At 45.1% G+C, this 26,967-nt stretch overlaps 1 protein-coding gene and 1 pseudogene across 4 annotated transcripts; both read right to left on the bottom strand.

Annotated features, from left to right (window-relative positions):
* Positions 1–6,190: 6,190 nt before the first annotated feature.
* On the bottom strand, positions 6,191–23,746 carry GPRC5A (G protein-coupled receptor class C group 5 member A). Of its 3 annotated transcripts, none has more exons than XM_081058370.1 (5): positions 23,422–23,746; positions 22,839–22,961; positions 10,712–11,637; positions 8,595–8,653; positions 6,191–8,290 (listed from the first exon to the last, which is right to left on the bottom strand). In XM_081058370.1, exons 3-5 carry the CDS (start codon positions 11,628–11,630, stop codon positions 8,198–8,200), a joined length of 1,071 nt encoding a protein of 356 aa, XP_080914496.1. In that variant the 5' UTR covers positions 11,631–11,637; positions 22,839–22,961; positions 23,422–23,746; the 3' UTR covers positions 6,191–8,197. The 3 variants fall into 3 exon arrangements, with proteins under 3 accessions (XP_080914496.1, XP_080914497.1, XP_080914495.1); XM_081058371.1 differs by lacking the exon at positions 23,422–23,746 and adding an exon at positions 14,279–14,408 and having other exon boundaries at positions 22,839–23,073; XM_081058369.1 differs by lacking the exon at positions 23,422–23,746 and adding an exon at positions 14,279–14,505 and having other exon boundaries at positions 22,839–23,053.
* On the bottom strand, positions 6,366–6,672 carry LOC308501668 (10 kDa heat shock protein, mitochondrial-like; annotated as a pseudogene). Its single transcript has one exon. The product of its transcript is annotated as a 10 kDa heat shock protein, mitochondrial-like (transcript).
* Positions 23,747–26,967: the final 3,221 nt, after the last annotated feature.

The following is a 26,967-nucleotide window of genomic DNA, read 5'->3' as shown; positions in this document are numbered from 1 at the left end:
GGCCGAGAGCCTGGAAACTGCACTCCTGGCTCTGTCCCCACAGACATACAACACTAACACTTCCTATAATGTGAGGGCACATCCAAACAACAAAGAGCATTTTCATTTTCTCCTGAGGGCTAGGGAAGTTTTTGGGTTGCAGGTGTGGGGGAAGAATAAAACCGGTAACCTCTTTGTAGTTCTTAAGATTCAAATACCGGGAATGACAACTTGGCAAGGAAAATCCAGAACCCTGAGAGTTCCAAGACTCCTTAGCTTATCTAGTCCCCTCCTAACACCTCACTCCTAACACAGAATTCCCCACATTGGAGAGATCCAAGATGGCAGCATAGATAAACCCTGTTCTTGCCTCTTCCAGTGACCACATTAAAATTACAACTAAAATTATAGAACAATCAACCTGGAGAATCACCTGAAGTCTAGTAGAACAGAAGTTTTATAACTAAGGAGATAAAAAAGAAGCCACACCAAGACTAGTAGGAGGGGCGGAGACATGGAATGGGCTGGTACCACACCTGCTGTGGCAGCTGAGAATTGGGAAAGATATCAGGACTGCAGAGGTCCCCGCCAGAGGAGCAAGAGACCCCAGCACCATACCAAGCTCCCCAGCTGGGAGGAGGAGCCCCCACAAAATCTGACTGTGAAAAACAGTGGTGATTCTGACCGTCCAGGTGGAATGGCAGGCTATGGGAAACCCAGACATCATTTTAAAGGGCCCTCGCACACACTCGCTCGCAGGCACTTACCGTGGGCTCCAGCAGAGGGACAGTGGCTTGGGAGGCTTCAGAGACCTACAGGAAAAACCTGAGTTGTTGCCTTAGTGCAAGGACGGGATGGGCCGTCGCCATTTTCCCTGTGTAGAATGTTTTACTTGGCCAGCCGGCAGGCAGGCGCCATCTTTCCTGCGTTGAGCCCACCTCCACACGGCCAAATCTCAATCTTCATTGGCCTGGTGAACTCTATGCACTCCACCCCTCGGATCCCGCCTCGCCCAACTCAGACAACACCGGAGGCTCTATCAGAGACTCAACCTTAAGGGAGCCAACAGGTGTCAGCAGGCCTCAGGGTGTCCTGGCTTTTTGCAGAAGCCTGATATTGGTGGCTGCCATCCTTGGTTCACAGTGGCCTCTCCCACATGCGTCCAGGTCTAGTACAGGGAGTAAACATCTGCAGATTGTTTTGTAGCTCCTACAGGGACTACCTGGTAGGGTAGTCCCTGGCTGGTCACAGGCAGTGGATGACATGGGCCTGCACTGGAGCCCCTTCCCAAGAATTCCCAGAACCAACATACTTAGAGGTTGGCTTCAGACCACCCAATTAACTGCACAAGCAGAACACACGAAGGGCGGTCTCATTAGGCACCAGAGCCTGCTAGGGCGATTCCCACTCAGCAGGATAAGCCCCCTGCACAGCAGCCTGTAAGCTGTGGACGTGGCCAAACCCCACAGCCAGTCAGCATGAGGATCAATCCCACCTCCTGCTGTGCCAACAGCAATCAAGACTCAACTATAACAGAAGGGTACACACAAGGCACGCTCCTGGAGAACTCCTGGACCTGGAAGCAGGTGACCAGGGAGACTGTGCCAGGGCCCCACAGGGCACCTACAACATAAGGCTACCCGGCCAAGACTGGGAGACATAGCAGATCTGCCTCATACATAGATACAAACACAGAGAGGCAGTCAAAATGAGGAAACAAAGAAATGAGTCCCGAAGGAAAGAACAGAAGAAAAACTCCAGAAAAAGAACTAAATGAAGGGAGGCAAACAACCTACCAGATACAGAACTCAAAACAATGGTTATAAGGATGCTCAAGGAACTTCAACAGATAGCAACCATGAAAAGGACATAGAAACCATAAAAAAGAACCAGTCTGAAGTGAAGAATACAATAACTGAAATGAAGAATGCACTAGAAGGAATCACCAGCAGATGAAGCAGAAGATTGAATCAGCAATTTGGAAGACAATGTAGCAGAAAACACTCAATCAGAACAGCAAAAAGGAAAAAGAATCAAGAGAGAGAGAGAGAGAATAGTTTAAGAGGCCTCGGGGGAGAGGGGACAACATCAAGGGCAATATTCACATCATAGGGTTACCAGATGGAGAAGAGAAAAAGCAAGGGATTGAGAACCTATTTGAAGAAATAATGACTGAAAACTTTTCTAATCTGGTGAAGGAAATAGATATGCAAGTCGAGGAAGTGCAGAGAGTCCCAATAAAGATGAATCCAAACAGGCCCACACCAGACACATTATAATTAAAATGGCAAAAGCTAAAGACAGAGAGAATCCTAAAAGCAGCAAGAGAAAGGCAACTAGTTACTCACAAGGGAGCTCCCATAAGAGTTCAGCTGATTTCTCAACAGAAACTTTGCAAGCAAGAAGGGATTGCACAAAATATTCAAAGTGATGAAATGCAAGGATGTACAACCAAAATTACTCTACTCAGCAAGGCTATCATTTAAAATTGAACGAGAGATAAACAGTTTCCCATACAACAAAAAAAACCTAAAGGAATTCATTGCCACCAAACCAGTATTACAAGAAATGCTAAAGGGACTTCTTTAAGAAGAAAAGGGAAGGGGGAGAAAACAGAACATAAAGATAAATAATAAAATCACAATAACTATCAACAACCACTTTATGTGTAAATGGATTAAATGCTCCAATCAAAAGACATAGGGTAACTGAATGGATAAGAAAACAAGACCCACGCATATGCTGTCTACAAGAGACCCACTTGAGATAGAAAGACACACAGACTGAAAGTAAAGGGATGAAAAAAGATATTTCATGCAAATGGAAACCAAAGAAAAGCTGGGTAGCAATACTTATATCAGACAAAATAGACTTTAAAACAAAAGTTATAATAAGAGACAGAGAGACATTAAATAATGACAAAGAGATCAATCCAACAAGAGGATATAACCCTTGTAAACATTCATGAACCCACTTTGGGAGCACCTAATTATATAAAGGGAGAGACTGGCAGTAATACAATTATAGTATGGGATTTTAACACCTCACTGACACCAATGGACAGATCTACCAGACAGAAAATCAACAAGGAACAAGCAGCCTTAAATGACACACTAGACCAGATGGATTTAATTGATATTTTTAGAGCATTTCACCCCAAAGCAGCAGAATATACATTCTTTTCAAGTGCACATGGAACATTTTCCAAGATAGAACATATGTTAGGCTATAAGACAAGTCACAATAAATTTAAGAAAATTGAAATCATACCAAGCGTCTTCTCCAACCACAATGATATGAAAGTAGGAATCACAAGAAAAAAAATGAAAAACACACAAACACATGGAGACTAAATAACATGTTACTAAATAATGAATGGGTCAACAACGAGACCAAGGAAGCCATCAAAAGATACCTTGAGATGATGAAAAGGAAAACACAACAACACGAAATCTATGGGACACACTGGAAGCAGTCCTAAGAGGGAAATTCATAGCAATACAGGCCTACTTCAAAAAATAAGAAAAATCTCAAATAAACAATCTAAACTTACACTTAAAGGAACTGTAAAGAGAATAGCACACAAAGCCCAAAGTAAGTAGAAGGAAGGAAATAATAAAGATCAGGGTGGAAATAAATGAGACTAAAAAAGCAATACAAAAGATCGATAAAACCCAGAGCTGATTCTTTGAAAATGGAAACAAAATTTATAAACCTTTAATCAGACTCATAAAGGAAAAAAGAGAGAGAGGACCCAAAGTGAAAGGATTATCGTGCTGACTAGAGAAAATGAACTCTTCCTCGCCTTGTAATCCCTCCTTTGACAGCCTACTTCCAGAAAAGGCAGAGGCTCATTTGGCTTGGGGAAAGTGATGTGGTTTAACCAAAAAATATCAATCTTTACCCAAACCCTCTCCCCACAATTTACATGCAGAGGGCAGAGAAGATCATTGGAAGAGAAACAAGAATAAAAGGCCGTTGGTAAGCAAGGAAAATGAGAGGAAGTTAAAATATATGATGACAATTGTCATTTTATTTGATTCTTTACTCAAACATCCCCTTAATAAAAAGTGTCTAACACTGACCGCACAAGTATTAACAGGAGACAGAACACAGAACCAGAAATCTAGTCCTAATTGTTAATATTAAATTTGTTAGTCCTGAGTTCCTTCCTCTGTAAAATGAGGGCTGTGAGGCACCGAGTAAAGAAGCTCTGTGACCTCAAACTCTAACATTTGAGGCACTGGAGTGTTCCACTCTGAAGGATCAAGAAAGTTGTAGCAATCTGGAGGTTGCAGAAATCAGGGTCAGGCACTGATACGCTGCCACCCAGACCCATGGGAAACGTCCTGAAGGAAAGCACTGTCCGCCCTGAGTGGAAGGCATTCCAGAAAAGGACCACAGGTTAGACCAGAGAATTTCCCAAAGCAGCAAGCAGCCTACAAGCTAGAGAGACTGATTTCCCAGATTCTGGATCTCAGCAGTCAACACTGGAGAAAGGTTTTTCTGAAGCTGGCACCTCCAATTCTGAAATAATCTGATGGTTCAGAATGGGGCTGGGACAAGGGCAAACCTTAGAACCCTGGTAGCAACAGAAGGACGTGGGCAAGGAAGGAAAAGATCAGTTGGGCACAACTCAGTTCTCAGCAGTAAGTCTGGACTTGAAGGAAGGAAACCCAGTATGCATAGGGGTGTGGAGGGAAGAATGGGTGTTATTGCTGTGTTTCCAGGACCAGGCTGTACTCTTTGTTTTGGCACACTTTTGCTGACAAAAAGCCAACGTTCTCACCACATAAATACTCGTCGACATTAGTAACAACAGCATATGCGACCAATATTTATGAAGACGCCAAATTGCATGCAAATGGACTGGAAATACCTTGGAGAATTTCACAAAAATAAGACACAGGGCAATTAAACTCTGGCAGAGGAGATCGGAAGCAAATTCTCTAAAGACGGTAAGAGGGAGGACGCAAGCCGATCACACGCGTATAGACAAGCCTTTTAAAATTGGATGCGTTTGCCTCAAACCCACTGAGCACTGCAGTGCTGCCTCAAGCTCTTCACAGGAAAGCAGCTTTAGATGTTTGCTTTTGAGAGGCGTGACGTCCCTGAGGGCTGACGCTGAAGTTTCACCGCCATCAAGTGGAACCAGGGAGTATAGCAGCTGCGGACGTCCTCTCGGCGGAAAGGGAGAGGCAGAGGTGAGATGCAGACCATTTCTCATTTGACAATGAAAGATGAGAGAAAGCTTGTGAACTTCATTTCACTATCACCCATTTTTCAAAGGAGATGTCATTTTGGTTCCCAGCCATCAGTCAACAGGCTTTGCTCAAGGACCAGGCAAGGCTATATTTGCACGTTCTATTTCAGCCCAGGTGGAAATGAAGACTTACAGGTCTGGCTTTGAAACCCTCTTGGCCAATATCAGTGATTGCCAGATGCCAAAACCTCCTGCTCCCCAGACGTCCCCATTTTAACAACAGAGTTTAATTATGTGCAGAAGACATAAGTCCTGAAGACAGGTTAGCAGGGGATGGCAAGTGCTATTGAATGGGCAGCATTCTTCTACCGCTTGGCAGGAGCAAGAACTCAGCCAGGTGACAGCCTATTTGTCCAAACTCTGGAGACCACTTTATTTCTTAAAAGAGAAACCAATTTCCAGTGATAGGTACCTTTTCATGTCCTCTTCTGTTTTTGAAGAGGTTGACTTGAGGACTGCAGTCATGGGGATACTTTTCTCTACTAAGAAAGCACATCCAGAGTATCTTGTAGCTCTTCCTTTCACTCTGCCCCCTTTGCTTGGCTGATAGGCCAGAGACCAGGGAAGGGAATGTGTATTTCTTGAGACCTACACTGTGACAAAACAATGTATGTGAAACTATATTGTTCTTCCTTCACAACAAACCTCACTGGGTCTGGCTTCTCAAAAACAGTAGAACAGTCTAGAAGGATATAAGTCCTATTACTATTAGTAATTCTCCCTTTTCAATACAATTACTATTAGTAATTCTCCCTTTTCAATACAAAACTTGGCTAATGTTGGTGCAAAGCTGTGTGAGAAATAATACACCAAATCTTTGTGGATGTGGATAGCCCTAATTAAGCATGTCACTAATTCACCTCCAATCTCACCTCACCTCTTTCCACACAGCACATTTTCTTATCTTTCTTTTTTTCCTTTTTTTTTTTTTTTTTTTTTTTTTTTTTTAGAAATGTTTATGTCACTACGGTGAAATTAAATTTTAAGAGATACTGGATGTCACTACTTTGGATATCATTAGTTTATTACAAAAGAGAGACATGGAAATTACTTACTTGATGAGATTTCACAACTTCAGTGGAATGGGCTGTTTCACGTGATGCCATGTCAATAGTGATTTACTTCAGTCTACATACTTTCCAAGAATGTCACCATCTCTAAATAAGAAATAATCCTTGTCGTTTAGAATTACTTTGGTGCCTCCACATTCTGGAAGAAATTTATCTCCAACTTTCATGCTAACTGGTTGAATCTCTCTACCCTTTCCTTTAGAGCCAGATCCAACAGCTACTACTAATTGCTTGCAATACTTTTCCTTGAGATTTTTCTGAAAGCATAATGCCTCGTTTGGTTACAGTTTCCACAGCACTCCTGTCAACTAATACTCGGTCAGAGAGGGGGAGAAACTTTCTAAATACCTGTTCTGCCATGACTCCAGCGGCAGCAGTTCGTCCTTTCCACACTGGGTTTTCATTTTGATGAAAAGCAGGGAGTCAGGCTCTTGGGAGGTAACTCCCTGATTCAGCTACAAGTGTTTAAATGTCATTCAGTTTCTGTGTATGGAAATTTCTTTTTTCCTTCACCAAAGAGCAATTTCCTATTGCCGTACCCTGCAGAGCAATTTCCGGGATTAAGTAAACAATAGTTAGGTACCATGTCTTTTCTAAGAGATATTATGAACCAATTCTGTCACAAAGGAATCTGGATTTATTCCCTCCTGTAATTAAACCTCAGGTGAAGTGTGAAACTGGCTTTGAGGTTTTCTCCCTGTCTTACCTGGGCTGCCAAACCCCATTGCAAAGTTTCCACTCCTTTGTCTTCCTGGAGCAAAACCTCAGGGTCCATGACCCTTCTTGGTTCCCCTCTTACCCTTGCCATTCACCTCAAAAATTGGGAAAAACACACTTGTTTTAGATACGTATGGAGAAGAGGAGAGACACATGAAAAAGAGGCAAGTCTACACCCACTGGAACTGAACCTTGAACTTCAGCTCCAACATGATGCCAACCAGGAAGCCAGCCATGTCTCCTCCATGTCTAATGCCCACCACTCATACGGCTGCTGCCACAATGAAAGAATGCCACCACGTCTTTATTGCATCTCCAAGTGAAGAACAGTGAATAATTTATATAAAGAACACCCCATCCGTAGACAATGCCCGCTTACAGAACACAGGAGGGGAACACAGTACAAATCTAGTGACAGAGGCTGAGGAGCAAAGGAATGGGAGAAGAATCAGTGCCAGGAATTTATAGAAAGAACAGTGCACAAATTCTCCTGGCAAAGAGAAATTGGGCTTGTCCACGCTAGCGAGGTCTGGAAGGAGAACTCCTGGTAAAACACATAGGGGAGATGAGTCTGGGGTTGACAGCAAGTTTGGGAATGATGCAAGGAGAGAGGGGGGACCTGTGAATTGGTGCTGGGGACCCACAGAGGCCCCGTGTTAGGCAGCACCATACAGATGAGTAAATTTAGGGTGACCTTTAACCTCTCCTACCCAGGCAAGAAGGAAGAGTGCCAGTAAGTTGGCTTCCAGTGTAGACTTAGGCAGGGAGGGGTGAGATTTGTAGTTCTGCTCTGGGTCAAGCGATCCTCATAAAACCAGTGTTGAATAGAGGAGTTGGCTTCTGAAGCTGAATGACCCAGTACGTGGTCAGATGACCAGAGCTTTAGTCACATGTAAAGTAACCGGGAACAGTAAGAGGCTAACCCTGAGTTGCCTGAGACTCCCACTTAGAAGAAGCATCCTAAGTATGGAACAAAGGATAAACTACAGTCTTATTAGTCCACAGCAATTCCAGAACAGAAGAACAGTGGCTGCGGCTGGCAGGGAGGCCAGGTCTTCCCATGATGTTTCATACAGTTTCCTTAGAAGACTCAGGCGTTAGCCCACATCCCTTTGAACTCCCCACTGGTTCTACTGACTCGCTGGGTTTGTTCCACTCTTCAGAACAGCTAACTGCCAGTTTTCCTTCCTTCGTAGTCATTGTAAGGACTAGCCCGAGTCTGGGCCCGCGGAATGGAGAAATCCTTTTGGGAGGTCCGATTCTGAAAAGGAAGCAGCATATTGTTAAACTCACTCCCATTCCCGGATATTTCACCAGAACTCTAATCTGGGCAAGAACCTAAATTTCTTCCCCTTCTCCTAAACCCTCCCCCTAAAGTATTCCCTGTGCCCACACTCCAGTCTTCTGTCCTAACCCCATGAGGTGGTGACAGCAAAGTAGACAGGCCATCCTTTCAAGGCGGCCACCTAGGGGGCCATCAGAATGGTAACCAGATCTATTCCCAAGGGACAAATGTTCCTGTGGTGCTAAGACTGTTGATGAAAAAGGAGAAAGACATCATTTACCTGCAGCTGAAAATGGGTGGAATAAGGGGCATAGAGCGTGTCACCTAGCTCTTCACGACCTGAAACAAAGGGAGAAGACTAATTAAAGCATTAGAGTCCCCTCTCTTGTGTTCTCACCTGCGCTCACCCTTGTTCAGTCATTTATCAAAGCATGATGCATTATCCATTGACTTGTCTACCTCCCTGGTCGACATAAGTTTCATGGGGGAAGGGACTGTACCCTCAAGCCCAGGACCAGACACAGAATAAGGACGATATTGGTTGAATAAATGAATAACTAGCAGCATATGATCACCACAGAAATACCTTTCCAAAACCTCCCCAGCAGCCCACCTCATCCTAAGATCACTTCAAAAGCACATTTGAAACCAGTCTTTTCAGATACAGGTCTGGCCAAAAGTGTACCTAGAGTGAATCTCACTGGGGATTTACCCACTTCCTTAACTGTCTGACAAGAGAGAAAAATTTTTTTTTATCATTTTCTTTGAAAAGGCACGGAATTTATGAGCAATCGTTTTCAATGGATTTGGGGGGAATCAGAGGGATTTAAACTTGAAACCAGAAGAGAAAACACATACAATCATCATGAATACAATTTAAAGCAATCCATTTCAAATTTACCTGTTCCAGTTACTCAGTAAATACCTAAACACCTTCTATATATAAGATATTATGAAGAATATAAGGATTAACCAACGTGATTCCTGCCCTGAGGCTGACTCTAGAGCGTAAGGAACACATGACAACTGTACGAATAACGTGCAATGAAAGACGAAGAGCACATCAGAGTTCTACAGCTGTGCAGGCAGAGTGAATCCTGATGGAGATTGGGGAATGGGTGACTCTGGAAAAGGGCAAGAATAAGGAAGAAGAAGACTGTCAAAAAGAGGACAGACACGCCTTGAGCCTGACGCAGAGGCAGGAAAATGCAGTGACGTGGTTGGTTTGGACTGAAAGCACAGCTTCTGTGGTTGTTGGGTGCTGGCTGTGAAAAGCCTCTCGCAGGATCTGATCAATGCACTGAGGAGATGGTAAGGTATGTGAGCAGTAAGTGTGGTGGCCAGGGGGGTATCTTAGAGAGAGCAAGCTGACAGTGGCCCCTAAAATGGATGGAAAGAAGGATTAAAGGAAGAAAGACTAGTGAGGGAATGATAACAGGGAGTCCAGTAGTGAGGTAACAGAGTGAAGACAATTGACAGGAGGGGATGGGTGGGTAAAATACCCCCTCTGGCACTTTCCCACCCCTTCAGGCTTACAGGTGCCCAGGAGCCGAGCCCCCAGCTGCAGTGAGAAGCTTTGCACCTCAGGCTTCAAGAGGAGACCGATTGGTAGCTTAAGCTAAGACACAGGTCTTGGAGGCACTTCACTTTTGTCCCAAACCCATTCCCCCTCCCCTGATTAGTCCCAGGGATCAGCGTAAACCCTGGAGACCAACAAATAGCTCCCTATGGACAAGGGCAGTGTCTGGCTATCAGTTTAGCCTCTTTTTGTTATGAGAACAACAACAGAACACCTGGCTACTCACAACTCCAGGCAAGAGCAAAATAGGTTCATTCTTTTATGTCAGATATGATCTCTTCCCTCCCATGTGCCCTGAGACGTGCAGTAAAATGTAGCTCTTCAGGCTAAATCAGAATCTGTGGTAACTTTATGGAGATTTCCACTGATTTATGATAAAAGGGCTTTCTACCAGCTCTGAGCTCTGTGATCACTGCAGGAAATCATGGCTTAGCTTTATGCACCCAAATATATAAAGGTCCCACATTTCTAGAAGGAATGCCTAGGTATCTTTAATAAAGAATACAATCTCACCTACTTGTCACTAAGAATTTTTCTAGTTGTTCCTTTTCCATTCCTTTGCTCCATCTTATTTTGATTCAGAGAAACCTACATGGTATTATGTAGAAAGTACTAAATCACAACTCCAGAGGCCAGGTTCTCGTTCTACTTGTCATTAACCAGCTGGATGATTTGAAGCAAGAGCTGAGCCTTGGAGACCTTATCTGTTCTTTCAGGGGTGTGATGTGGATAATCTTGTGTGTTCCTGACAGTTATAATACCCTATGCCTGTCCCCCATCTTTCTTTTGAGGAGTCTCCAGCCAGCCAGGCTCTGTACCTTGAGTGATTTCCTCTTGAGAGTAGGCTCTGTTCTCCACACCATAACTCTGCTTCATGAATTGAGGTTTACAAAAAGCATCCTCCACAGGATAATCCATGGGGTTCTGTTGCTTTGTGAGCAGCTGAAACTCGGGTGCAACATAAACCAACAGGAAGACCCAGCCGTTGGCCACCACGGCTGAGCTGAGAATGGTATCATCCCACTCAGGGCCAGGGGTAGGGGTGAACAAGAGAGTGATCCATGCCACCCAGATGACAATGGAGAGGAGTGTGGTGAGGTAGATGTGGGCCCCGTGTCTCTTCCAGCCAGTGAAGGAGCCACAGAAGGTGAAGCAGGATGTGAGGAAGGTCAGCACCATCAACAAGAGAACGTAGATGAGCAGCATGACAAAGTCTTCATTGCGCCGAGGAGGAGGCAGCTCAGAGAAGATTGCCACGTTCGTCCTGTTCATGGTAAGGACGACATACTCAATAGCAATGACGTCCTGCACCAGGCTGAGGCCCACAGCCAGGCCCAACATCACCAGCAAGGAGAGGGGCTTCCTCCCGCGGACCAGCTGCGTCAAGTTCAAAGCGTGAGCCAGGAGGCAGGAAAAGCAGAGGGAGAAGAGGATGCCGAAGAGAAAGAAGCGTGTGGGTCCCGTACTGTTGTCCAGGGTGATGATGAAGGCGAAGGTGAGGCCGAAGACCCCCAGCACACCCAGGAGGAAGAGAAATTGGACCGGCAGCACCTTTCGCCGGTTGGAGTCCTGCACCTTGCAGATGAGGACCAGGAGAGCTAGCATGAAGGCCACCGAGGTAACAGCGCCAATTGCGGCCAACGCTTCCAGGACGATGCCCCAAATTGCATTCTGATCACAAAGTCGGTAGTACCTGGGGTGCAGGTTCTGGCGGCAACCAGGAGGGACGGTGGTCATTCTGCTCCTGCAGCAAAGCAAAATGGGGATGGGGGTGAATGTCCTAACAAACTCTTGCACAGAGGACCAAAAAAGATTAGGGAAAAATTCTGGACGTTCAACTAGAGTTTTACCCATGAACTTTCTACATTAAACAAAGCTACTAATTTTTCTCCACTTCTTGTGGCAAATCCTAAAGGCTGAGGGAGGGGCAAATCTCATACCTCCCTCCCTGCAATTTAACTATATTAATATTTACCCTGAAGCCAGACCTTGTTCTCTGTTGAGGTTTCAGAATCTTACTTCAAATACTATGTCACAAATAACTTGTCAGCTTTCCTGATATTTTGGGCTAGTGTTGCCTTATGAATTAGTGAATGTGGAAATACCGAAGCTTAAAGTTAAAACTTTAATGATAATTTATCAGTCTCAAGGTTTTTTCCATCTCTGGCCCTGTTTCAGACATTATTTGTCCCATTCTCTCGTGGATAAGAGGAATTCTCTGAATGGTAGATTTCCCTACAGAAGGAAGGCCAAACAGTTGCTTCTCAGCTGCTGGATCTACTTCTTCAGTTCTGTTGTCATATATTAGAAGGGTGTTTTCCCCCTCCTTAAGATTTGTAGGATGGTTCTACTAATTCCAAAAAGTAATGGAAGGAGTCTTCCCTGTCATAATGAGCTCTTAATCTCACACACACACACACACACACACACACACACACACACACAGTATAATATACGAATAAATGAATGAATATTAGAATATATGTGTGGTATGTTAGAATAAAATAAGGTAAATAATAAAAATAAATCCTTTATAGCTTAAATCCACCTTCCTAACTTTTTTATGAAATTGGCCCTCCAAGCTTAACTTTGTATTATATAGTCATTCATTCAGCCAATATTTACTGAGCACCCCTATATGCCAATCACTCTTCTAGGTACTCAATGATAAAGGGGAAAACAGACATGTTCCCTGCCATAGCAGGAGATAGACAGACAAATTGCCACTGCTGCCACAGGCCTCCCTTGGCCTTCCCTTACTGTGGGTTTGTCACCTCCACTCCACCCCACAGAAATTATACCCCAGTCATCCCGACTACACGCAGAGCACAGAGCAAAGAAGGGGTTAGGTTCCACCTCTCCGGGGCAGAGAGAATGAGAAAGAGGAGGAAAAAGAAAGGTAAATGAGCTTCAGATACAGGCAACCACTGAAATGCAAATACCCAAAGTCTGTTATGCTTTGCCTACAAACGTCCACTCTGTGGTGCTACAGGAAAGGGAGGTGGGGAGGGCGCTCCCATGTCTATGCCACAACCACAGAAGATGAAGAAACAGGTCTAAGCCAAGGGCAGCACACACAGGGAAGGGACCCAGGCTGGCCCTGTGATTTCATCTTCCCTCACCTCCACATTGCCACTTTACTCCCTCTCAGATTAATCACAAGGGTGGTGTCTGGCTGGCTGGCTGGAAAGGTACTTCTCTTACCCTCCCTGCCCTTCCCTGCCAACTATTCCTTCCCCACCCCTCAAAGTACTGCTGTTTATTGACAAGTGGTTGTTATCATAATTCCTGATAATTATGAAGGATTTTGAAACTGAGGACTAAATCTTGGCAGAGATCGGTGAAGTTTTTGCCTAGAGGACAGTTCCGGGGCTGGCCAAAAGGACAGTGAGGCAGACGGGGTTTTGTCTCGGGACCTCCTGGCACCCACAGCCCGAGTTGGACAAGAACAATGGCAGTGGGTGGGGAGAGGGGAGAAAATCAATTTCCCCAGTTTTACCCCCACCTCTCATGCCAATCATGCAGGGGAGAAACAGTCCCTAAAACTCCTTTAAAACAATAGGGTTTTTTATTTATTTTTTTTTCTTATTTATTTTTTTCAATTACAGCTGAATTCAGTATTGTATTAGTCTCAAATGTACAGCATAATGGTTAGACATTTATATAATTTAGGCAGTGATCCCCCCAATTCGTCTAATAGCCAGCCACCTGGCACCACACATATTTGTTGCAACATTATTAACTATATTCCCTATACTGTACTTTATATCCCTGGGACTATTTTGTAACTGCCAATTTGTACTTCTAAATCCCTTCACCTTTTTCACCCAGCTCCCCAACCCATCTCCCATCTGGCAACCATCCATTAACAATGGTTGTTTTAAAATGTGTATGCTTTTATTATAGAAATTTTCAAGCATACTCAAAAATAAATCGTATAATGGAGACCCATGGACACATCACACGGTTTCAAAAATTATCAATATGTAGTCAATCTTGCTTCATCTATATTCTCCACCCCACCCACTAGATTATTTTTAAGCAAATCCTAGACATCAGATCATTTTATCCATAAATACTTGCATACATATATATACATGACAAAAACTCCTTTTTAACTTAACCACACTTAAAAAATTAACAATAACCCTTTAATATCAAATATCCAGTTAGGGTTTATATTTCCTAACTCTCTCAGAAATGTCTTTTTAAAAACTTCTTAGTAAATATTTTTTATCCGAGTGACTAATTTTTTTGGAGTAATTGTCCTTCTTAATTTATCTTTATTAGCCTCCTCCATCCCTTTCCAAGCATAACAGGGATTGCACAAGAGGTCTAAAATGTTCTAAGTACTTCCTGTTTAGTCAGAGGAAAATAAAACTCACCAGACTCATTAACAAGCAAGTCTGTACTGAGAAGGTGCTGTGTCGCTCAGGGAATGGACCAGATGAGGAAAAGACACCAGGAAGGTGGTTGGAGGAGGAGGACAGGATTCTGGGGAGCTGAAAAGGACTTCTAGAAAACGGGGTTTGAGGAGGAAACGGGAAGCGATCAGCATTTGGGATTATAAACTGCCAGTTAGCCAGAGAAACAGCCTTGAAGAACATAAGGGCTGGAGCAAAAAAAGAGAAAATGTAATGAGATTAGTGGTTATGTAGACATCGTTTGCAACCAGATTCAAGGGCAGAGAGGCCTAGGGTCCAACCAAGAAAGGACTGGCTCCAACAAAGACCAAATGGTGGCGGAAAGAGACAATTTACTCTGGGACTGCTCTGAAGGGGAGGGAGGACCTTGTGACTCCTTCCCACCAGGGACCAGGCCCAGTTTTATGCACTTTACTAATTTAACCCTCACAACCATCTTAGGATATAGCGCATATGATTATTAGCGCTGTCCTACAAGTACAGCAACTGAGATACAAGTTAGCTGACGCCAAAGTCACAGAGCAAATGAGTAGAAGGACCAGTACTCAAACCCAAATTCTAACTCCAACGTCACAGGTCTTAACACACCAGCATATAGCCCCTTTCTCTGGTAAGAACGTCAACGCCAGGATGGACCCGCCAGTTACCAATGTGGTGACGATGACAACACTGGGTGCTGCTTTAGCTTTGAGCACGGGTTTTGTCCTCTGAGGAGCTCAGCCTACCCTTGTGAGCTGCTCCAACGGTTCAGAGTTACGCATACCCTCCAACACATTAAAGAAACGACTGTTTGCAGACCAGCTGTGTGTGCTCTACAACAGCAGACAGGGCTGGAAAAGAGATCCTGTGACAGAAGATGAGAAGGTGGGCAAGATGCATCCTGGGGTCTCCCCGTTTGTGAATCGTAGGCAGTGGTGTGAAAAGCCAGGTTAAGATCTATTCCTGAAACTCCTCTAACGCCACTGCTAAAACTTGACTATTTCGCACCCTCCTTTTAGAAACAATACACTCCTAAGCCTCTTTGTTCTTCAGCACAGTTGCTCTTCTCCTGGCCTGCCCACTCCCATCATCTTGGGAGTGGACTACCCTATTTCTTTTTATAAATCCACTGCTTGCTTGGCGAAAGGAAAGAAAGGAAGGAAGGAAGGAAGGAAGGAAAGAAGGAAGGAAGGAAGGAAGGAAGGAAGGAAGGAAGGAAGGAAGGAAGGAAGGAAGGAAGGGAGAAAAAGAGAGAGAGAGAGAAGAGAGAGAGAGAGAGAGAGAGAGAGAGAGAGAGAGAGAGAGAGAGAGCGCTACCACTGAGTTGGGAAATAGCCTAAGATAAATGGCTTACCCCACATTAGCAAACCCATCCATGCCCTCGCATTTCCACTTCAATGTCTCTTGAATATCTCAGCCCACCATTATTTCTATCTGGACCACTTCAAAAGCCCGACCTCTGTCTCCAGGCTTACCCTCTCTGAGCCACATGATTTGCGGCCAGGGAAAAGAGCCATAAACCTGCACACACAGTATAATGCTTTGCAGCCTCAGCCCCTGCCTGCTCTCCTGCCTCTCCCATCTCTCCAGCCTCATGCCTCCCCACACTTTCCTCCCAGTCCCCAATATGTGGACTTCTTGTTACTCCTTCAAACAAGCCCTGCTATCTCACTTCAGGCATGCTGTCCCATCTGCTTGGAACATTCTTGTGACTTCCCCACTCCCTTCATTTGGCTTAGAGGCCCCTTCTTCCAAGGTGCTTCCTTTGACGCCCAAGTCTAGTGAGAGACATGTCTTTTGAATTCTGAGAGACCCTCCTCATTGCCTACCACAGCACTTGTCACACCGCTCTGCCTTGCCTTTTGGGAAGTCTGTATCTCCATCTAAACATAAAGGCTCTGTGGAGGTGGGGACTGAGTTATTAAATGTCTTTCCACAGCCTCCAGCCTAGCACCTGATTTGTGGTAAGTGCCTAACCACATTGGGTGAGTGAGCATATGAACAGAAATGGAGTCTGGTGGGGAAGGTGGGGCTGGCTGCTCAGGGGATTGGGTGGGGTGGAGTGCACCTGGTTTCCTCATAAGGCCCCAGTCTGCTATCCTTAGTCCAACCCCGCCCCCTTGCTCCCATCTTCCTTCTCACACACTGTCTAAAATTGCTAAAATCACATTTTGGGTCTGAAGTTAGGAGCTCTGGGCCATGTCTGGAACCTAGCTAAGTGATTCCAGGTGTCTCCTAGGAAACCATGAATCCAGAGGCTTTCCCAGCAGAGAGGAATTTACTGGAATATAGTCATATGCTCCGACCCAAATCCCTGATGACTAAATCCTGAACTTTGGAGAAAGATGGTAAGATCTTAGTGTGCGTAGCCTCTCGCCTGGGACATACGAAAAAATGACTGAGTCTTAAATATGAGGCACCCCTCCCTTCACTAATTCAGCTAACCACCCGCTGTCCAACAATCCAATGACACTGGCAACTGAGACCCTGAAATCACTTGGCACTGCCTTAAACCCTTCTAGAATGAGTTAGGGTATCGACCTAAAGGTTAAGAAAAAAAAGAAAGATGGAGGAAGGAAAAAGAAAAAGAACAACAAGCAGAGGAGGAGGAGGAGATGGGGAGGAGGAGAGGCAGACAGGCCTCAAGAGAGGGAGGGGAGGAGGGAAGAGGCAGGGAAGGAGAGAGCCACTTACTGGGCTCAATTCCAAGCCTTCTCTTTAGGAATAAGGGGTTTCAGCTGCCTTCATGTGTATGGACACCATCTCCTGGAAGTTCCGTCCTTTCCTCTAGAAAAGGAGGGAGGGTCCCTGTTGACTGTTAATCCCTCTGGGGAGCTCCTTGCAGACAATTTCCCAATCTCTTTCTCTCTCTACCTCATCCTCTTTCTGGCCCCATCTCCTGTCATTAAAAAATTACATACCACAAACTTCTAACGAAACCCCAAACCAGAGCTAGAAGTGAGGTTGAAGGGTCTGAGCGCAGGCCAAGGAGAAAGACACCAGGGGAACAGCCACCTGCAGGGCAAAGCCATAGGGTCTTTCCTGGAGCAATGCTGATCCTACCTATGGCCTTGGCCAACATACAACATTGACTGGTATGAAGCACAAATGCCAGCATTGCACAGGTCTCTGCGGCCCACCTCTGGAACCTCTGGAGTATCTGAGCATGAATTACCTGGGGCCCTGAACCTTGCTAAAAGTTGATCTTATCTTCCTCCTTATGAGATTTATCTCTTCTGTCATCTAAAAATAGAGAGAACAATACCTTCCTCTTAGGATCGCCTGGGAACTGGTATCAAATAATTTTACTGTTTGTTGAAGCTGAACCTTCACACCAGGCAAATTTTTTATTTTCTAGTATTTTAATTTCCTCTCTATTCCTGAATTGCCACATTTAATCAGTAGTAATAACAATAGTCAAAATATAATTATGAATAAAAAGAATGACGACTTCCACATACCAAGTCCTCTTGTGAGCCAGGCACGATGCTGAGCATTTATATGTTTTTATATATATTCTCTCATTTACATGTTTTTATACCTATTATCATAACGTAATCTGTCATTTCATCTCTTAAATCACTGTTATGATCTCTGAAGCCTTTCTCCCTGACTCTAGCCTCTCTCCACTTAATCATCTCTAAGTCTCCAAATCAAGCAATCCTGTATTCAGTCAATCTTCCTGTCAATCAACAAACATTTAAGTGCCTACTTTGTGTCCGGTACTGTGTTAAGTGTACAAGTCACTCAGAGCACAAGTGTGGCTGCTGCCCCTGGGACGACCAACAGTCACACGGACATGCAAATAAGGAGTTACAGAGTGTGCAGGAAATGCTGAGGGCGCATGAAAAACAGTGACCCATTCTACCTAATGGGGTTTTTAAAAAAAGGCTTTAGAGAGGAGCCAGGAAGAGGAAATATGAAAGATCAGCAGGGAATGGTGGGAGATTTTTAGGAAGGTAAAAAAGACAAGGCTTGAGAAATGAAGGAGTCCAGGTTAATTCCCTGACTTCTAGCTTAGACAACTGAATGGGGCTTAGAAACACAGGCTTAGGAGGGGAGATGCTAAGTTTAGCTTTGTTGAATCTGAGATGAATATGGGATATGTGATTGGACGGATCCAGGAAGAACAAACGCTTAGTTCTCCTGCGACTTTACTCTGGGCCACACAGTGTTTCATTTAATCCCCACAACAACCCTATTATTATGCCCCCTTTTTACAGATGAGAAAACTGAAACACAGTGAAATTAAATAATTTGTCCATGATCACATGGCTCTGAAAAGCCAGGCTCCTAGACACCAAGCTAAGTCGACCCTCTCTACACTTGGACATGTGGGTCTGAAGCTCCGGAGAAGTTTGAGCTAGACACACAGATTGGGCCTGTCGGAGACATCTGATGCCTTGAGAGGAGGCCAGATCACACAGGGAGCACACATCGGGAGCAAGAAGGCCAAGGAAGAAGCATGGGAACACCATCTCATCAAAGTAAGAATCAGCAAAGGATGTTTAAAAGAAATTGCAGGAGGTTAGTAAAAGAAATAAGCCCAGATGGTTTCCCAGAAGGCCTGGAGCTTGGGATTTAGCAGCTAAAAAGCATATTATTAGCTCCTATTTGTCTGTTGTAACCGATTCAGCCTCAGTTTGAGCTTCAAGGCTTTTCTCCAACTAGTCCTCCCATTCATCTTCTCCTGCCTTCCTAACTCCCCTCTCTGCCTCTATGTGAGGCTAGCAAATCTTCCCAGAGTATTTTCTGCCTGGTAGGGAATTGGGGCTCATGTAAGGCCTTCTCCGACAAAGTCACGCCCTTTGCTTCAGCACATACATTATTCTCCTAGCCCAAAAGACCCTGCTCCTCCTAGTCACAATCCATTTACCAGATTTCTTTGAAACCTGGCCCCAAACTGACCTTTAACTTGAGGGGTTTTTTTTAAATTATTAATCCTATCTCATTTTAAATTTGTAGGTCTCTTGATACATTTTACAGTTAAGTACCTCTTGGGACTCAAGTTTTTCCATATATATGTTATATGATTCTATACATTAATATTAGTGCTCATTTGCCTATGAGATAACAAGCTTCTTAAGGAAATAGAGCAAATCTATTTCTTGGTACCCCATCACTATGCGCTCTGCACAGTAGTTGCTGAGCAAATGTTTTGAAGTAAAACTGACCATTGACTATTTACTCAAAGCAAGTTATTTATTAGCAAGTGTGACTAATGGGGAGGAAGAACTTTTGAAGATGAATATATGCTGATCCTCATATTTTTATCTAGGCTGAGTTCTAAGGCAAGGGTGGAGTCCCAGAGAAATTTCTCTGCCCTCGATGAAGGATGAGTTATAATTGGAAAGTGTCTACAGGAAAATCTCCAGGATCCCATGTTCTGGGTAGCCTTCAGAATACTGATGACATAAAAGTGATGCATCATCGCACCAGCTTATGAATAACATCTGAATAACATCACTCAATTGAGTTTCTCCGTAGTAACTGAGAGAAAATAAGCCATCATACAACCACAGGCAGAGCTAAACAAGTATAACAACAGTGTTGGTCTCAATTTCCTCACTTTTGGGTAATTCCCGGGAGATATTATCATCTTTCTCTATTCTAAACAAAACATGTGGACTATAGATTAATGTAAAATTACTGGAATATGAAATAAAATACTGGAATTTAAAAGAAAAATAAGATTTTGAGTGAAACTTTCAAATCTCTTAGGCCCAGAATTTTAAGAAATGGAATTTCCAGAAAATAGGTAGGTGGATAAAGTGAAGTCATTTACTGGTATACCACCTCAAAGCTCTCAAAGACACCTTCTTTTAAATATTTTATTCCAATATATAAAGGTAACATTCATGTTCGATCCAATAAGCCCCAAGCTAAACTTATCAATATTCTTACAAGCCTATATTGCTAAGCCTTAAAAATGGCTCATCCACTCAGTGGCCTAGTAGAACTAAAAATACAACATAGACTACCTAATATGGGAGAAGAATGAGAAAGCAGATCACACGGCCAAAAATCAGATGATAACATAAGCAACTATTATTACAATAAATGTAACTGGTAACTTTTTTATTTTGAAAAAAGACTAAATTAAACTATACTACACTTATAAGAACCTCACCTTAAACAACAGGATTCGAAAAGCAAAAGGAAGAAAACAAATGAAAATAAATGCAAAAAAGCAATAATAATAATAGATGTTTATTTAGCAGGTATTGTGTATCAGGTACGAAGTTAAATAGCTTGTTCGAGGAAGGAAAATTAAGTAAGAGTTAAGGTATTAATATCACACAAAGTTTAATCAAGGCAGAAAGGTATTATATTATAATAGTGAGGGATATGCCACATTAAACACACAACCGTCATAAACTTTTATGTACTGAATAACATAACACCAAAACCCATAAAACAAAAACTACCAGAAATACAAGGAGAAATCAAAAGAAATACTACAGGTACAGGAGACGTCAATACTTCCTTATCAGTCCTCAGCAAATGAAATAGACAAAATCAATAATAATATGGTAAATTTTTATAAATGCTCTATGGATACTTTCATCAAAATATTGTCTATCTTCATAATTTATTAATCTCCATTATTAATCATATAATTTAGATCCTCTATATCTGTAATCAGCAAATATTTTCTGTAAAGGGCCAGATAATAAGTAGTTTAGGCTTTGCAGGCCATGTTTGTAGCTGAAAGAACTAATAGGTAATACATAGAAAAATGAGCACGGCTGTACTCCAATAAAACTTTATTTACAAAAAGAGGTTGTGGGATGTGTTTGGCCAGGGACCTAATCTACCGACCCCTACGCTGTATGATTTGCTTTTATCGCAGTAGTCGTGGAATATTTACAAAACCAGCATATTTTAGACCACCAAAAAAACCCTGAAATTCTAAAAGAAGAAATGTACAGACTATCTATTCTAACCACAAGGCAATAAAAATAGGAATACAAGCAGAAATAAACACATCAAACTACTCAGAAAATCTGAGACCACCTCAAGTAAAATACTATTCAATTCACTGTTTTTAAAGGGCCTATTAAGGTAGTACCAACACATCATTTCCTGCCCATTTCCTTAGCTCAGTCTATGGATTTTTAAATAGCACTAGATCTGAAGACAAACTCCCAGAATGAGAAGAATAAAATCACAGTCAAAAATCCTTCTTCACACACTAATATTATCCTCAGTTTCCACTAAGGAGTGAAATATAAAGATACAGACGCCACAGAGGACCCCTAGGGGACATGTGCAGATACAGAGGAGCTAGAATCTCAGCCTAGGAAGGAGCTGTGGGGCTTCCCAAGACCTCTCAGCAGAAACTCAAGGCCCAGGCCCTTGCTTTCTCATAGCTACATGGTCCTACAGAGTCAAAAGGAGAAATCAGGCTTTCTGACTCAGGTCGAGAGCCCTTCCCAGGAATGTTCTGCCCATTCTGAGTTCTGCTCATTCCCATCTGCCCTTGAAGCACACACCTCTCCACACCCTGGAGGAACCTTTCTGTCTCCCAGGTAACAACTCTCCTGACCCTTCCTCCCCTCATTCCTTCCCCCTCCAAGTAGCAGGCAACACGCAGCTGGAGGGTGGAGCTCAGACTCCATCCTCAGCCCTCCGTGGGCCCCAGGCCATTGTGTCTGAAGTGGTTCAAGTATTCCCCTCAGGAATGAGCCCACAGCAGTGGATGATTCAGCTGAACCCTCAACAGGTGTGGCATTTACAAACCCTCAGAGGAGAAAATCAGCCTGGAAAGAAGTCAGGAATGAAAAGCCCTTCAAATTCCTTGAAGCTGAGCAGACTTCCCCTACTTGTTAGCCCTTCCTTCCCCACCCCAGTTGTTTTAGGGGCTATCTTGGACAGCTATGGAGCCATTCTCCAGTCCTATTTTGTTGTTGGGGAAGGTGGGCTGTTACTGGACATTCAAATTCCATCTGCCTGGAGTTCCTGAGCAACTCAAGGGACAGCAGAGGAGGGAATGCTGTGGAGCTGAAGGCCCCACGCTCACATCAAGGGAAGGGGTAGCTTCTAGAATCTATTTCCCAAAATTCCGAAGGGCACGCTTCTAGTGGAAGGACAAAATAACTAGGAACTTTTCAGTAACTGGGTAAAGTAGCAGTTGTCACGATCGCCCTCCTCCTGACCCGTCTCCATCCGAGTCCCTTCCCTTCCTCTAACATCTTTCGCCCTCTTTTCTCCTTCCCTAGAGCAATCCCAGAACTGCACGCTGCCTGCCCAGGATTCCACCTACTAAGAGTGTGTACAATGTGTCTGAGCAGAAACCACTATTCTGATGTTCATTTTGCTCTCCGCCTCTGGCTTAGCCTGGGAAGCCCAGGAAAAAAATGTATACCGTATAGACTGAATTAAACTAGCGCAAGTTCTTTCTTGGGACTCCGTTTTGCTCCCAGCCAGCTGTAGTCCATCCCCACGCTTTCCCTCGCGCATCCCACCCCTCGCGACGCCACTCTCCCCGGGATTTACATGTGGGGGCGGGGCGCGCGCGGGCCCTGGGAGCCTCGCTTACCTTGTGCCTCGGCTTTGGCGCTTGAACTCGCGCTGCTTCCCGCGCGTTAGAGGCAGGACCTAGGTGCTGGGGAGCCCGTTACAGCGATCCCGCCGTCGCGGCGCCGAGCAGTTATAAAGGCGGCTGTCGCCGGAGGGAGGGAGGGAGCGAGGGGTGAGCAGAGGGACACGGGGCGGGAGAGGGTCAGGGGGAAAGGACACGCCTATTCCAGTTCCACGGCACTGCATGCTGTTATGAAAATAAAGTCCCCGCGCCAGGGAATGAGCCACAAGCCGCCTGACGTCAGCGGCACAGTCACCCTTGAAATGGAGAGGAGGGCACCTCGGCCCCGCCCAGCTCATCAGACCGCGCAGAGACGAACGCACGGGCCGGCCGGTCCCCCGGCACCGGGTAAAAGAAAGGGGCCAGCGGCACCGCTCCTTATCAGTCCTGAAGGCTGTCACCTCCGGGAGGGAGCCACACCCGCGCTTCCCGCCTGGCACTTCTATCCCCGAAGGGCAAGGGCTAGCCAGGTTGCAGCGCCGTTGTTAATTCCCGGGTCCCGCAGCCCCTGTGTGGGCTGCGAAGGGGGGTACAGACTTACCGTGTTTACTCGAGTAAATAGAACAGGGAGCTAACCCCCAAGGGGCCCTTCCCTGTCTCTCCACGGCTCTCACCCCACCAGAGCAGAATAGGAAACCAGGCGCGCGACAGGACGGGGTGGCCCCCCTCTCAGGGCCCACCCGCCCAAGCCTGGTAGAGGCCAAGGAAAACTTCCGGGGGGGAGGGCGGGGGAAGGGGTCCCGAATTAGCTGCGCGGCTCCACCTGTTACAACTGTCCTCAGTTGAGCCCCATTAGTGCTGCCCCGGGGCGGAGAGATCATTATCTCGCTACTTTCCTAACTACCTCTCTTAAAGCCTCACAATGCAGGTTGAGAATGGGAATGCCAGATAAAATTATGAAATAAAGGAATTTGCCTTTGGTGTCTGGTTCCCCCTCGCTGGCTGCCCACGCCCTTTCCTTTATCAAGCCAATCCTACTGAAGCTTGTCTTTGTTTACTTGTCAAACAATCCTTAAGTGGCTTGCCCCCTCAGTGTCAGGGCTCAGGCAAGGCTCTACCCCACTGCCTTGCAGGAGGGGAGCTCTGTGCTTTTGAAGTACTGGATTAGCACATCTGGCAAACTAACCTGTGTTACTATGCATGTGAATTAATGGGTAAGGCCCAAGATTCCCCAGCTTTCTCCTCACTTCTCACACCCCAAGTTTCCAAAGTCTAATAGGCCTTTTAAAATGTGACTTTTTGGAGACAATGCGTACACCTTTGTTAAGCCTTTATTTCACTCCCAAGAAACCAATCTTGGAACACTTCCCTTAAGGCCTGCAGCCCAGGGGTCTGGAAATCCACCTGCTCCTTTCCCGGGAGCGCACATGCGTGCGTGCGTGTTAGTGTGTAGGGGGTACTAAGAGATTGGTTGGAACTGGAAATGACAGTGTCTTTTAGTGTGTGCCATCTGCCAAGTTAGGTCTTCTCTCTGAACCTCAGTTCTCCTCAAGTTGAACTAGACCATCCTTGTCCAATAGATATGTCATGCAAATCAAATGTGAGCCACATGTGTCATGTTATATGACATATGTGAGCCATATATGTCATGTCCAGCAGCCACATGAAAGGAAGTAAAAAGAAACTGAGCAATTCATTTTAATAATATATTTTATTTAGCCCAATAGATCCCAAACATTACCATTGCACCATGTAATCAATCTTTTTAAAAATATTAATGAGCTATTTTACATTCTTTCACTTCACACTATGTCCTCAAAAGTCCAGTGTGTGTTTTATACTTACAGCAGTTTGGACCTGCCACATTGCAAATGCTCAAAAACCCATGTGGCTAGTAGCTGCCATATGCAGGACTAGCCATCTTGAGCTCCACGCGGAGGGCAAGGTTCATGACATCAAGAAAAAGATGTCAAGTCAGAGGGGGGAGTGAAAGTGGAGGGTTTGTGACTTTGGGGATTTCCCCCATCCCCAAAACAAGGAAGTCTGGGAAACCTGGTGTGAAAAGGTGAGTGTGTTTTTCTTTTCCTACGGCTCCTTCTTCTCTGGGTGATGTCTGTCTGGCATCTGACAGTTCCAGGGCTGTGTCTGAGAGAGCTTTGTGGGGATGCTTGTTTTGAAGTGCTGCCCTCCGTCACCTGTACCCATTATTCTTCACTTTGCCATTAACTTTGGATTTCCCACCTTGTCCTCTTAGCATTGTCTTCTACTTTCCTTTAAACTTCGCTTTCTCCTCCCATCCCTTTATCAATACACCAGCCCTGCACCAAGCCAGGACTGGGGTGAAGCAACCAGAGCACATTTAAGGAAACACTTAGCCCTCAAATTGAATGCCTCCTTATATTGTGAGCCCTGGGCACTTGCTTGTCTCTCCCAGCCCCAGCCCTACCCGAGAACCCCCTGGAGTCTGGCTCTCTCGGAGGTGGGAGGGTAGAATAGCTGAGTGATTTTGAGATGCCCCTGAAGCGGGCAGAGAGGAGGCTAGTCAATGGAATAATTACTTTACTGGGTCTCTCATCCTACTAAAACGTTCTGGAGAACAAGGTTGAAGGCCCTCGGAAATCAATGGGAAAAAATAGGATAAAGGGAGTCTGGAAACCCAAGTTTGACTCCAACACTCTTTGAGTGTTACCTGGCTTCAAGTGACAGGTGGCATTGTTGAGGGACACAGAAAGGAGCTCACATGATTGGAAATAAGGAGATGAGAAGAGAGAGAGAGAGAGAGAGAGCCTCACAATAAGGGTGCCTTGTATCTCTGAAAAGCGAGGCTGGAGAGGACCTTCATTCAGCTGCAAGGCCAGCAAGCGGGTCATTTACCAGGAGGATGGGCCTGGGTCAGCGTCAGTCTAGGAGTTCCAGAACCGGGTCTCTGCCGACACCTCCCTTACCAACCCCACCGACCGACACCACCATGATCCCCAATCTTGATTGCAGGAATGGACTAAAAACAGACAACTCTATCAATATCATCCTGGTCCCTTTTCCAACTTTACCTCAGAATTCGAGGCTGTAGAACCTCAGGCCAGGGGCTCCCCCTTTCTCTCCATTTCTTCACTTGCAAGCTGGAAGGTACCCCCTGTTCCCTTCCTTGACCTCAATTAAATCTTATTTAAGAAACAGCAGAGTTGGTAGGAGAAAAGCACAGGGATTTTATTTCCTCGGGTCATTTCACTAATGGAACTGCTAGTGTCAGTGAACCACACACAGCTCCCTCCCGGTTCCTGCTAATAGAGGTTTCCCCATTCAGTCACTAGACCATACAGGAACTCTTTGAGAGCCAAATGCACACCAAACATTGTAGGACGTATACTACCAGGATGAGAAAGATACTACTCCGTCTCTATCTCATGAAGGGAATTTCCGTGTTTATTCAGCCATTTAGAAGCTGTGGATGACCTTCTGTATAACTGTGCTAGGGACACAAAAGAAAACTGCCTTTCAGGAGCTCAGTCTAGTGGAGAGACGGACAGTAATGAAACAGAAGCAATGCGTTGCGTTAGATGTTACACCAGAGGAACACACAAGGACCGCACCTGGGCACAAAAGGCCACACACCCCACCGCATTCAGGGTAGCCCTCACTGGGGGCAAGAAGCTTACAGGATGAGTAAGAGTTTTTCAGATGAAGAGGGAAGAGCGGTGAGGAAAAGGGAGGGCATCCCAGGGAGAGGGGACCGAATCTGCAAAGGCACAGAGGTGTGGACACAGCCCTGCCCTTCGTACAGTGTGAGCACAAAGTGTGGGCAGCAGCAGACAAAGCTGGACAGGTGGCCGGTGGCCAGACTGAATGCGGAGCCTCAGCCTCATCTTGGAAGCAGAAGAGCATGGAAGCATGAAGCAGGGGACACACAGGAGCTGTGTGAGGTTGACAGCAGTGTGGGGGCCCTACATCCGGTGACTGGTGTCCTTGTAAGAAGAGGACACGGAAAGATGAACAGACACAGAGGAGGCAGAGACACGGAGAAGAAGGCCATGGAAGTCAGAGGCAGAGACTGGAGTTATGCTGCCACAAACCAAGAAACACCACAGGGTGAAGGCAACCACCAGAAGCTAGGGCAGAGGCCTGGGAGAGTTTCTCCCTCAGAGCTCCA

Source organism: Rhinolophus hipposideros (genome assembly GCF_964194185.1).
Source record: "Rhinolophus hipposideros genome assembly, chromosome: 9".
NCBI lineage: Eukaryota > Metazoa > Chordata > Mammalia > Chiroptera > Rhinolophidae > Rhinolophus > Rhinolophus hipposideros.
The sequence above is the reverse complement of the archived record's forward strand: the minus strand, read 5'-3'. Positions and strand labels throughout refer to the sequence as shown.